Consider the following 13,397-nt stretch of genomic DNA (forward strand, 5'->3'; position numbering starts at 1 on the left):
TACCGTAATTTTCTGACTATAAGTCACTCTGGAGTATAAGTCGCACCAGCCATAAAATGCACAATAAAGTGGAAAAAAAACATACATAGGTCGCACCGGAGTATAAGTCGCACTTTTGGGGCAAATTTATTTGTCAAAATCCAACACCAAAAACAGACACGAACCAGCAACAACAGGCTAAACGATACAGTATGCTAACGTGACATATACACAAACAAGGAGCTGAGAACGGGCCTGACGTAACATTCAGTTATTCAAGTAAGTATTACATAAATAACACGTTTATAAAACCATCTGTGTCACTCCAATTCATTAAATCCATCGATCTTGCTTTATGTAAACAATGCCGCATATGCGCCGCATATGCTGACGTCTGACTCGTAAGTTGCATTTCTAATTATTCCACAGACCCATATAACAATATATAAAGTCTATTTCAAATAACTATCATATTACAACAATATTATCAAACCATCTGTGTCACTCCAAATAATTAAATCCATCAATCAAATTCCTCGTTTATGTAAACAACGCCACACGTGCGCTGCAGAGATCGAGTATATAACTATATTTTAGCGTTAACAAAGTACCAGGAAAGACGTGGGTTTGGTAAACGGCTCTTTATTTAACAAAACAAGAGTTCAACGAGCCAACAACTACTGAACTTCCAGCCACGGAGGTGGAAGAGAGCTCCATAGAATAGGAGCGGGTGTGCGTAAAAGCCATGTCCGAGCCCCATCCACTGTACCCGGACAGCCACCGGGCCGCGCGCCGGCCCCCGACTTCCATCCACGGAGGTGGAAGAGAGCTCCATAGAATAGGACCGGGCGTGCGTAAAAGCCATGTCTGAGCCCCATCCACTGTCCCCGGACAGCCACCCGGCCGAGCGCCGGCCCCTGACTTCCATCCACGGAAGTGGAAGAGAGCTCCACAGAATAGCAGCGTGCGTGCGTAAAATCCATGTCCAAGCCCCATCCGCCGTCCCCGGACAGTCACCCGGCCGAGCGCCGTCCCCTGACTTCCATCCACGGAGGTGAAAGAGAGCTCCCGTCGAGAAGGACCGGGCGTGCGTAAAAGCCATAATAGTTTTTCAAACATTATGTGTCACTCCAAATCATTAAATCCTTCAAACTCTTTGTCCTCCGTGTCACTTACAAACACGTGGGGCCCTTCGTCATCTTCGTCATTCCGTGATCAAATTCTTTGCCCTCTATGTAAACAACCGCCGCCTGTTACGGGTGACGTCACTTGCAGTTCATATGACAGTAATCCCTTGCTACATCGCGGTTCGTTTATCGCGGGTTCACTTTTTTTTTTTTGGAATTTTGAAAATTTGTAAAAAAAATTCACATACAAGTCGCTCCTCAGTATAAGTCGCCCCCCCACCCAGACTAAGAAAAAAAACACGATTTATAGTCTGAAAATTACGGTATATATTTTTGGATGGCTTTGAGTGTCCTTCTGGGTTTTCAGGGAGGGAGGGGCTGTGAGGCGGACCTCAGGACCAGGCTTCTCACCCAGCAGGCCTACAGTTAGTTACATGTTGTGCTCTCTTTGTGTCTTTGATGAATGGTCTCTAACCACAGTTGTTGGCAGACAGTCATGAAATCAAGACATGTTCCTCCCTTCTGCCAAGGCTGGACTGGGATATTCTGTAGCCCAGGAGTCAATTATATAACCAGGCCACCCTGCCCACACGTGCATGTTCACACCCACACTTAAATGCATGGGCACAAGCAAAACACATTTGTGTGCACACATGCACACACAATAGTATGGTTTTGGCTGATTCAAAACAAATATGCACTCCAATATAAGCATAATAGTCCTGGACATTTCCAAGACTCAGTTGTGGAGGGGTTCACCCACCAAATATTTGGAAGCAAAATATGAAATACACTGTCATTATCAGTGTATTTCATATTTTTTTGCTTCCAAATACACTGTCATCATCGAGGTCAAGTTAGGAATGTTCTCGTCGTAACCCTGTTAATCCGTAAGGAGACCAATCCTAACAATTCACGCCAATACAGTCCAACCAACTGCGACCTGGGTGGTAAAAGGATAAACCCTCGGCCCGCTGATAACATCAGTAACTCAGCCAACCACCTCACCTCGCATCTCGGACTTCACTGATAACATGAATATAATTAGTTTAAATATTGAAGGCTTTAGCAATAATAACGCAAAGCTCCTTTCAGATCTTCAGCCAGATGTCTGAACACATAGGGTGAACAACAAGCCCTCTGTACCAGGAATGCACTTGGCTATTGACATCGCTAGCCAAACATATGGAAGTGCCATATTTGTTGGGGTCAAATCATCAGTTTTGAATGCCATTGACTCTGTGGCGCCGCTACGTCTGAAAACTCGCCATAGATTGCCTACTCCGTGGTTCACAGATGAAACGCGTTCGCTTGAGCAATTAAGTAGAAAGCATGAGCGCAAATGGCGTTTAACCAAACTTGAGGTTTTCCATCAGGCATGGCGCGACAGCCTCCTGAAATATAAAGATGCGCTTATCTTAGTAAAAACTCGTTATTTTTCGCAGGTCATTAATCTCAATAAGAACAATCCTAAATACCTATTTAATACAGTGGCAAAGCTAACACTACGCCAGCCGACCCCCGATAGCTCCTTTCACTCGGCTGACGAGTTAATGAAATTCTTTGCTCGAAAGATTGAATCCATTAGGGATGAGATCAAGATGACCATTCCGATCGCTCAGTCGGGACCGCCGATTACCGGCGCTGGCGATCATGCAATAACCCTTTCAAATTTTAAAAGCGTGTCCCTCGAAAGGCTTGCACAATTAGTTAGTGCGGCTAAACACACAACATGTTTCAAATCTTAAGACCGTCCGTTTTAAATATAATTAATCTGTCTGTCTCCTCTGGGATAGTGCCAACAGCCTTTAAAACTGCTATCATTAAACCGCTACTTAAGCGACCAAATCTTGACCCGGCCTGTCTCTGTAACTATAGGCCAGTTTCAAATCTCCCATTCATAGCAAAACTGCTTGAAAAGGTCGTAGCGCAGCAGCTTATTTGGGTGGTGCGACTTATACTCCGGAGCGACTAATAGTCAGAAAATTACGGTATGTAGGACAAGTGATAATATGGTCAGATGTGATCTGGGGACGGATCAATCATGTGAGTGTGGAGAGGGCACCCAGACCATCAAGCATGTTCTCCGAGCGTGTCCCTTATCATGCAGCCTGAACAATGCTGACTTGCTGAATGTGAATCAGAACACCCTAGAATGGTTGGTTGTTTGGCGTGACAAGCTATGATGATGACTGACTGTCATTATCATGTAAAGAAAATAACAATATGGCAAGTACAAGTCAATATTTCTGTTTTCATTTTTCAAACCAAATAATGGTCAAATAAAATAATACAGGTCATAAAGACAGTCTCTATTTCTTTTTTAGACTGAAACAACAACTTTAACTTCTTTACACATTACAAAAATAAAGTGCTGGGAAAATAGGACCTAGCCCCCTGCTGACCCACTTATAATTAAGTCTAGAACCCGCAGTTTGCAAATGCTGCCTTAGAAGGTCAGGATGTGACGCATCAACGCACTGGATTCTGCCACCTTATCAATGATAAATCCGTAACTTTTCTGCATTTGGCCACGTCCTCCTTCAGTGCCATTCTTTTTTTGTCCCTCTCTGCACCGCCTTTCCTCTTCTTTTTATCACGTTCAAAGTCCATTATCCTCACTTGCACCACTCGCTAACTATACACACCACAGCAGCCGGCACCTGACATACGTAACACAGCCCTTCCTCCACATGTGCGCTGTGTGGTTGTTATGGACTGTGGGGGCGGGTGTTAATTGATATAAACCAATCATCTTTCCCTCCTCACATGCTCCTGGCCTGAGTGGCCTAAGTGGCCAGGCCTGTCTCTCTGATAGGCACGCCGCCGCACCGGCAGACTTAAAAAAGAAAAGAAGAAAAAAAAAACAGAGACCCCAGCAGGTCAATCCTAGGCCGGCGCTGTGGGAATACTCCCGGTTCTCCCTATGGTCAGTCCGGGCGTGGTTCTGCCACAACATAAATAATAAATAACCCAATGGTGATCTACAAACTCAATTCATACGCTGTTGGATTTGTTCACGCTGTTGGATTTGTTCACGATTAAACCAGACCATATCAGCAAGGAAAAAAAAAAAGTTCAATAGACTGTGTTATTGAAATATTTGTAATTGGATAGTTTTTGCTGGGGTGTCTTACTTGGATTTTACTTATTTGTACCAACTAGCCGTATGCAATAATGGATACTGCCCTACCATTGAAGTCGCGACTTAGCTGGTCCGGTCCTTGCCGCCTGTATGACTCTTTTAAGACTCAAGGCAATCAGACTTGTCCAAACTCGTGATGCGTGGCTAACTGCCATGTTACATCACAGCAAGCATAAGTTTCCTAGTTTCAGAGTATGAGACTTGGATGCCACGCAAGGCACAAAGTTTCTCAATAGCCGCAAAGTTTCTCAATCCACATCTGCTAAAAGAAAAACTTCTGTTCAGTAGCTTTGTGCTGTCAAGTACAAAATGGCCTGCGGCCCGGTAATGGTTGGGCAATGGTTGGTTATGCTTTAGACAAAAAGACACACTTACCCTTTGATCTGACTTGGTTCTTGTCGTCTCGTTGATGTGCTTTTGAGCCTGTTGTGCACCTGGACAACAGTGTTTACATTGCATCAAATCCTCTTCTTTTTCTCTTTGTATTTGCAGCTCCATCTTGAGGATTTCCAATTCAACCTTCTCTTTCATGGTTTGTTCAAGTTTTTGATCAAGTTTGATCATTATTTTAGCTGGACATTTGATGCTTTTGACTTTTCTTTTTGTGAATTCCTTTGCGATTTGTTTTCTCACCAAGTTCATCAGCTTTCTTGCTTTTTTTTCTTCAAGATATATCCTGTGTTTATTAGCATTCACTGTGTTTATGTTGTTTGTTTTTTGTTGTTTTCTTGTGTAGATCAACCTCTTCCATATGTCCTCTTCCGTATGCGTTTGTGTATTTACTGTACGTTTTAATATATCTCCCAGTTGTTGTTCACTGTTTTCTGGCACACAAGATTCAAAAAACATGCTTGTTTTTTCAATAAATTCTTTGTCTTTCTGTATTTTAGTCCGCGTTTTCATTTGAGTCAAAATGTTCTCAGAATACTTTACAATGACAGTCATTGTGTTAATGATGTGCTTTATTTCATCTTCAAGTTGTGAAACGTCTTTGCCATTTCTTATTATTGTTTGGTTTAAATATGCCATGCTTTCCTGCATGTACTGCTTGGCCTGTTTTGCACCAGTGATTGTTTTCCAGTTATTAGTTATCAGACTGCAGTCACTTGTCGACCATAGCCTTATTTGGCAGGTAAGTTCATTGAGACTTTGCCTGTGTTCTTCTAATTTTGAAAAATGTATCAATTTTAAGTTGTGTTGCTTAATTTTAATCTCTGTATGTTGTGTCCCCAGAATATGACTCTCTCTGTTAATGACAGTCAATGTTTCATGAAGAAGCATTTGTTCTTTCATGGCTAAATTTTTACTCATCTCAACTTTCAGAGTAAAATGTTTTATTTGTAATTTCAAAGTTCTTACAAGGATGTTCAGGTCATGTTTTTCATCTTTTAGTCTTTCAATTTCTCTTTGTTGTTTACTTACAATTATTCTAAGGAATTCAAGTTCATGTTTACCTCCTTGTGTTATTTGTGAAAGCTGCTCAGTTTTCCGCATTTCGTGACAAATTGACATCAGTCTATTCAGACTGCCAATTTTTGTGGTCGTTGTGTCAGTATGTCTTTGTTTTCCTTGCTTTCTTCTTCATTTGCCCTGTACATAAACAAACAAAAACACACACGCCCCGACACATTAACAGACAAGCATGTGTGCGAGTGCATGCACACACAAATACTTGCTACATCGCGGTTCATTTATTGCGGTTTCAGTACATTGCAGATTTTTTTTCCAAATAAAAAAAAAAATCAAAAATTCCAAAATTGTACCTTGTTATATATTTTTTCATAATAAGAGTTCTAAAAACATATTTACAGTGTGTACACTTGTACCTTGTTATAAAAAGTTGTTCTAATAAAAGAGTTCTAAAAACATATTTACAGGATGTAAACTTTACATGTTACACACACACTCACGCACGCACGCACAAGCACACACACGTATTATATTTATATTTACATTTATATTTATATTATTTATACGTTATTTTCTCTGTCATTTATACTACCTATTAATATAGTATTTACATGTTTGAAACTATTATTTAATGTTCTAATGATAACATATTCACTTATATGGTTTAATATACATTTATCGATACACAAAAATTTATGAATGTCAAAAATGAGAGGGTGACACTACTTTGAGGATTTTAACATATTGGAGGTGGTCTTGGAACCAATTATCCGTGATAAACAAGGGATTAGTGTACATACACTGAATTTTCATTTACACTTGCATGTTGGTACTGAGGATTTTTTTTTGAGGATTTGTATATTTGACACACCTGTTCAAAAGCCAGGTTTTGATCAACAATCACATTCAAATTTCTGTTATGGAGCTGTAACATGCTATTTATTTTAAGGGTACAGTGTGTCAACAGTTTTGATATTTCAGTTTTCAGTCAGTCTGAAAACCCACAATCAATTTCAGTTACATGCAAAAATGCAAAAAATATATATACATATACAGTGATCCCTCATTTTTTACGAGAGATGCATTCCAGAATTCTGACTTTAAAGTCAGAATTCCCAATTTCTGACTTTAAAGTCAGAATTCAGACTTTATTCTCAGAACTAAAAGTGAGAATAAAGCCAGAATTTAAAGTCAGAATTCTGAGAATAAAGTCAGAATTCTGACTTTATTCTCAGAATTCTGACTTTAAAGTCAGAATTCCGACTTTCTGAGAAAAATAAGTCAGAATCCTGTCACCCCTAGTTTTTTTTTTCTTCACTGGCCCTAATCCTCTTCCGTAAGAACCAGCTGCGAAAAACGAAAATCTGCAAAATAGAAAGGGTATACATTGTTTTGAAATTTAAAATGTTTTAAAAGTTCCAACACGTAGTGTTTCTTGTTGGCCGCTAGAGGGTCTTGTAAATTAATTAGAAGTATGGTTTACCTTGCAAAGCAATGCAAAGTGTCCACCTTCAGAATTACCACATTTTATATGAACCTCATGCATAGTGAAACCAAAATGAGTCATGGTTGCGCATGAATGTTAAAGCTTTTTAAACCCTACCCAATACTTTTACTCTACATAAATCTTTCCCATTCCCTTAATAACCACTCCCACACTGTATCAAAGTCAAAGTCCGCTTTATTGTCAATTTCTTCACGTTAAGACACACAAGATCGAAATTACGTTTCCCACCGTCCTACGGTGACTAGACACAGTACACAACACTTACAATCAAATAGCACAAAGAGTAAAAACGAACAGACAAGAGCAACGAATAAGTAACAAGCAAATAACCCAAATAAATAAACAATAAATAAATAAATAAATAGACAAATAAGAGCAGCAAAATGGAGCAAGCGCGCTAATAGCAGACAGCCAGATCATAGCGCAAAAGAACAGGACGTTATGCAGCAGAGGGTGGAGGGGGGAGGGAATTCAGGATCCTGACAGCTTGGAGTATGAAGCCGTTTTTTATTCTGGTGGTGCGGGAGCACAGGCATCTGTACCTCTTCCCAGAGGGCAGAAGTTCAAACAAAGAGTGAGCGGGGTGACTCACATCACACACAATCGCGGCCGCCTTGCGGGTGAGACGGGAGGCGTAAACGTCCTTCAGGGAGGGGAGTGGAGCCCCGACAATTTTACTTGCAGTGTTCACTATGCGCTGCAGGGCCTCCATGTTGTACTCAGAGCAGCCACCACCCCACACAGCGATACAACTGGAGAGGACGCTCTCAACAGTGCCACGGTAGAATGTGGTCATGAAGGCGGGAGGAGCACTTGCTCGCCTGAGTTTCCGCAGAAAGTACAGGTGGCCTCTGAGCTTTCTTCGCCAGTGATGCAGCGTTGGTGGTCCAGGAGAGGTCCTCACTGATGTGCACCCCCAGGAATCTGGTGCTACTCACTCTCTCCACCACAGCACCGTTGACGGTCAGCGGCAGGTGGTGGGTGTGACCCTTCCGGAAGTCAATGATAATCTCCTTGGTCTTGTTGACGTTCATCAGAAGGTTGTTGTCCCTGCACCATGCGGCCAAAAGGTCGACCTCCGATCTGTAGTGAGTCGTCGCCACCGGTGATCAGACCCACCACAGTCGTGTCGTCGGCATATTTCAGCATGCGGTTGCTGCTGTAGGTGTAGTATTGCATCTTTACAGTAAATACAAGAACAAACATGCGATATTGTCACGCGTCTCGACTCCTTCTGCATCTTCTGTTGATGCTTCTTCCCTTGTGCGTGGCCAGCTGCCACCTCCTGCACTTGAACTCAGTCACATCCGCAGTGACACACGTTGCTTTGAGGCATGCCCCGCGCTATCTGGCCTCATTGCTGCTGTTCCAACTTCTGGACGGCAGTGCTTTTTTCCCTACGTGCGCGGCAGCTAGCCGCGCATCCCATGCTTGTCCTCAGTGAAGGACATTGCTCAGAGGCACGCCAGCGCTATGAGCTCTCATTGCTGCTGTCATGACTCTTTCCCCACGGCAGTGCATTTTTTCTTCGTACACGGCTGTGTCACGTCTTTGCTCTGATGAATGAAAAAATGCTTAAAAAAGGCGGGTTGTTTTTTTTCTATTATTTGTAATGAGAAAACATGATTCAGGATTTGAACGATTCACTTCTCTAACTGCTTTCTGGAACGGATTGTGTTCGAAAACCGAGGCTCCACTGTACTTTTTTGTACCGGGACAAAACAAAATGGGAGCATGCTGGGATGACTTCGCGTCCATACCTGGTATGTTTTTACATTTTTCTTTGTTCATTTTTCGCCTGTTGGACTGTGTGCAACATTGTTCACATTTTTACACTCTCATCAGATGACTTTTGCCTTAAAAACATGGAAAAGTGTGCAGTGTGCGTTTCCAGCTGATGTGAACAAAGGTTTGGAAGTTGTGTAACAATTTATTATTTATTTTATGTTTATTGTGGGAAGGTGAAGGCCTTCACACGTTATTCTACTTTTATTCCTCGCACTTTTTTGACACGCTCCTACTTCCACACAGTGACGTGCAGTGAGGTTCATGACTGCAGAAGGCACTGATGTCACCCGCCCACTGTAAAATTTGTCCGACACCTAACCATGTCAAAAAAAAGTTGGGGAACGCTACTCTAGAGTAGCTTATTCATTATTTAATTTTTATAAATGAGATCCCATATCATCAGTCTTCACACATAAAAACACTCAATAAAGCACATGGAATCAAAAACTTGTTTTCGATCGTGCGTACAACTCCGTTTGTAAAGACATGCTCCGAAGTCCCGTTGTCCAAATCAAACCTTTTAACTCCGGGTGTCAGGGTCCGGGAGTTTTCCTTTCTGTCCACATGGAGAAACCGTGAGCAGAGTGGCGGAGGACCCACAGGTGTGGCTCATCAGGCTCGTTATGGGTAGGCTCTTAAGGAGCGTGCTACCAGCAACGCGTCACCTGAGTGTCCACAGCTGTGCCTCTCGCATCTTGACCTCGCCTTGCTCGTCGACAGCGCGTCTCCTGATCCTTCGGTCTGCCGTTCGATCTCTGCCACAGTTCCGCCGAATTCTCTGACCTTTCTCTTGTTGCATTCTAGCTCTTGAATTCCCTCATATACCTTCGACAAGATCCACCCTGTTCTGGCCGTACTCCACACACTCCATCACAGCTCCAACTTCGTACTCCTGGCTCGGATCATCCTGCTCCATAGCTACAATATTCCCCTCCAAAAAATACTTCACATTCATCTTGGACTTATGAGTTGGTTTCTGCATGTGGGTCAGAACTATTGCTAAAACTATGACAGAACACTCAGGCCAATCGGACCCAGCAGAGCCACTCAGGAGGACCCTCGCGGAGCAGCAACACCAGCTAGAGTCCCACAAGTCTACTCTCCAAGCCCTCCTAGAGCAGCAGCAAAGAACCAATCTCCATCTGGAACAAGTGGCAAGACTACTCCAAGACACCCAGGTCAGAGCACCCCCCTCGCCGCCACATGGCGCCACCAACACGTTGGTCTCACAGCAGATTCTGCACCCCGACGAGGTTCGTTCCCCCAACCCGGAGAAGTTCTCCGGATAGGTTGGTAGTTGTGGCGGTTTTCTTCTCCAATGCTCCTTGGTGTTTAATCGCTCTCCCCAGTCTTTTGAGGCGAAGATCTCATTTAATTTGGGGCTCCTCACGGGGAAGGCTCTAAAGTGGGCTGAGGCCCGTTTTCTGACTGCAGGCATTTTAGGTGTTGTTTGGAGGAATCTTTGAAGGAATTCAAACAGACTTTTACAATCGAGACCGACCAGACCGGAGTATCTCGCCGGGAACTTAGCGTAATAGACCCGTAGCAGATTTTTGTATTCAATTTTGCATCCTAGCAGTCTCTTCCGGATGGGACCCTGTAGCCTTAAACACAGCTTTTTTTCAAGCCTTAGATGGATCCTTAAAGGACAAACTGGCGAGCCTGGATGAACCAGAGACAATTGACCGAATAGCCTCGGCTATTTGTTTAGACAACCGAATTAGGGAAAGACGAAAGAGCTCACGATAGGAGAGACTGGTCGCGAGACTGCAGCCTCCTCGGCTTACCACCAGTCCGCCTCGGCCACTCCCTAACCATTTCCCTCCAGAGCCCGAGACTATGCAGGTGGGTCGGACTCGACTTTCCCCTGAGGAACTGCAGCGGCACAGAGAGTCAAGGCAATGCCTGTACTGCGGGTCACCGGATCATTTCGTTGCCCTCTGTCCGATCCGGCCCAAGAGACAGGGTCTGCCGGTCGTGAAGGGGAGACCGCCGGACCATCCCCCCGATATTAAGACCCCTCGCTTCTCTCTACCCGCCATAGTGTCAGTCCACAATAACATTTTCTAACTATCTGCCCTAGTTGACTCTGGCTGTGAACAGAACCTCATCGACCAGGAATTCATCTACCGAGCCCAGATTGAAACGGTGCCTCTCTCCACTCCTCTTTCTGTTTCCGCTCCGGGTGGTAGTTGACTCTCCAGAGTCACCTGACGCACTAGACCTGTGGAGTTGATCATCTCTGGCAACCACAGAGAACTCATCTCATTCCTTGTTTTCCCGTAAGACAGTCAGCCCTTGTACTTGGTTTCCCCTGGCTCCAGAAACACAATCCACATATTAACTGGTCAGATCGTCACATCGAGTCCTGGTCCACGAATTGCCTATCCTCCTGTTTTCAGTCTGCTGTGCCCTCTCCCTCGCCCCTGGTGACACCTGACGAAACGGGTCCCATCGATCTCGCGCAGGTTCCAGAAGAATACCATGGCCTAAAGCAAGTCTTCAACAAGAGCAAAGCCTTGTCTTTACCACCTCATCGCCCATATGATTATGCCATAGAACTTCTTACCGGTGCCCTACTACCGTCCAGTAGGCTCTATAACATTTTCCGCTCAGAAAGACAAGCCATATACTGTATTGAGTCACTGCCCGCTGGCATAATTCGTCCTTCCTCCTCACCTCTGGGGCCAGGATTCTTTTTTGTGGGCAAGAAAGATAGGACTCTCCGCCCTTGCATCGACATCCGAGGCCTCAACCTCATCAAGAATATGTACACCCTTCTCATCTCGTCAGCATTTGAACCAGTCCAAGAAGCAACCATCTTCACCTAGCTCGATCTCCGAAATGCATATTATCTGGTCAGGATCCGCCAGAGAGATGAGTGGAAGACTGCTTTCAAGACCCCGCTCAGCCACTTCGAATACCTGTAGTTTTTCAAGCCTTGGTCAACGATGTCCTCCGAGACTTTCTCAATATATTCGTTTTTGTCTATCTGGATGACATTCTCATTCGCAAAACCCCTGCAAACACCGCCGTCGTGTCAGTTTGGTGCTGCAGTGTCTACTGGAGAACCGGCTATTTGTCAAGGCAGACAAGTGCGAATTTCACAGACCATCTGTCACCTTTTTGAGATTCATTCTCGAGGGCGGACAGGTTTGGCCTGACCCTGACAAGATCAAAACCGTCCTGGATTGGCCTGTCCTGGAAACCCGTAATCAGGTCCAACCCTTTCTTGGGTTTGCCAATTTCTACCGCCGTTACATCCACAATTAAAGTCAAACAGCCGCTCCCCGAGCAGCCCTGACCTCAACCAAGACAACGTTCACCTGGACTGAAGAAGCAAATGCCGCGTTCACAGCGTTAAAGAGGTTCTCACAAGCACCAATACTCATCAACCCAGACCCTTGCAAACAGTTCACCCTAAAAGTCGACGCATCCAACACAGGAGTAGGGGCGATACTATTACAACTCATGGGCTCCGATGGGAAGCTTCACCCTTGCACATTTTTCTCCCGACTGTCACCCACAGAGAGAAACTATGATGTTGGTGACCGAGAACTTCTGGCAATTAAACTGGCGCTCGAGGAGTGGCGCCACTGGCTAGAGGGTACTGAACAACCCGTGCTGGTCTGGACCGACCATAAGAACCTGGCATATCTACAGTCCGCCAAACGCGTGAATTCTCGACAGTCTCACTGGTCCTTGTTCTTCTCCCGGTTCAATTTGCCCATCTCCTATTACCCTGGCTCCAAAAACACCAAACCAGATGCCCTGTCTCGACAGTTCTCACCCAACGAGTCTGAAGAGGAACCAGCTCCCATCCTTCCCCCCAGTTGCATCATAGGCTCTCTCTCCTGGGACATCAAAGAACTGGTCCACAGGTTTAGCTCCAGGAACCTGATCCTGGTACCGGTCCACAAGGCAGAACCTATGTCCCTTCCTTCGTCCGCTCCCGCCTCATTCACTGGTTTCACTCGGCTAAGTTTTCAGCCCATCCTGGAACCAGTCGCACCATTGCTCTGATCTCCAGATACTTCTGGTAGCCATCCATCCACAGTGACGTTAGGGAGTGTGTGCTTGCATGTCCCACCTGCCTACGAAATATAGAGACTCACAGACCCCCTGGACTGGACATCTACAACCCCTCGCCACACCCAAATGCCCCTGGTCCCATCTCGCATCGGATTTTGGAACAGGATTGCCCGTTTCTCAGGGGATGACCACCATTGTCACCATCATCGACTGCTTCTCCAAGTCCTGTCATCTGGTTCCCCTCAGAAAACTCCCCTCTGCTCTCCAGACCGCTCAACTCTTGGTCAAATACGTTTTCCGTCTCCATGGCATCCCTCAAGAGATCCTCTCAGATTGTGGCACAAAGTTCATCTCACGGGTCTGGAAACAATTCTACTCGGCTCTTGGTGCTAAGGTCTGCCTGACATCT

At 44.7% G+C, this 13,397-nt stretch overlaps 1 protein-coding gene across 9 annotated transcripts in view; it reads right to left on the reverse strand.

The window, feature by feature from the left end:
- LOC147050538 (uncharacterized) overlaps positions 1 to 13,397 on the reverse strand; it is a 60,079-nt gene that overhangs the window by 31,259 nt on the left and 15,423 nt on the right. For 8 of the 9 annotated variants that reach the window (XM_085922805.1, XM_085922802.1, XM_085922803.1 and 5 more), the window contains one exon: positions 4,627 to 5,841. The exons of the other annotated variant lie outside the window; for it this stretch is intronic. In XM_085922805.1, the coding sequence (XP_085778931.1) occupies positions 4,627 to 5,763 (1,137 nt within the window). In that variant the 5' untranslated portion in view covers positions 5,764 to 5,841. The remainder of the gene's footprint in view (positions 1 to 4,626; positions 5,842 to 13,397) is intronic. 9 annotated transcript variants of the gene reach the window in all.

This window comes from Syngnathus leptorhynchus, chromosome 10 (assembly GCF_054491065.1).
Source record: "Syngnathus leptorhynchus isolate UIUO chromosome 10, UIUO_Slep, whole genome shotgun sequence".
Classification (NCBI taxonomy): domain Eukaryota; kingdom Metazoa; phylum Chordata; class Actinopteri; order Syngnathiformes; family Syngnathidae; genus Syngnathus; species Syngnathus leptorhynchus.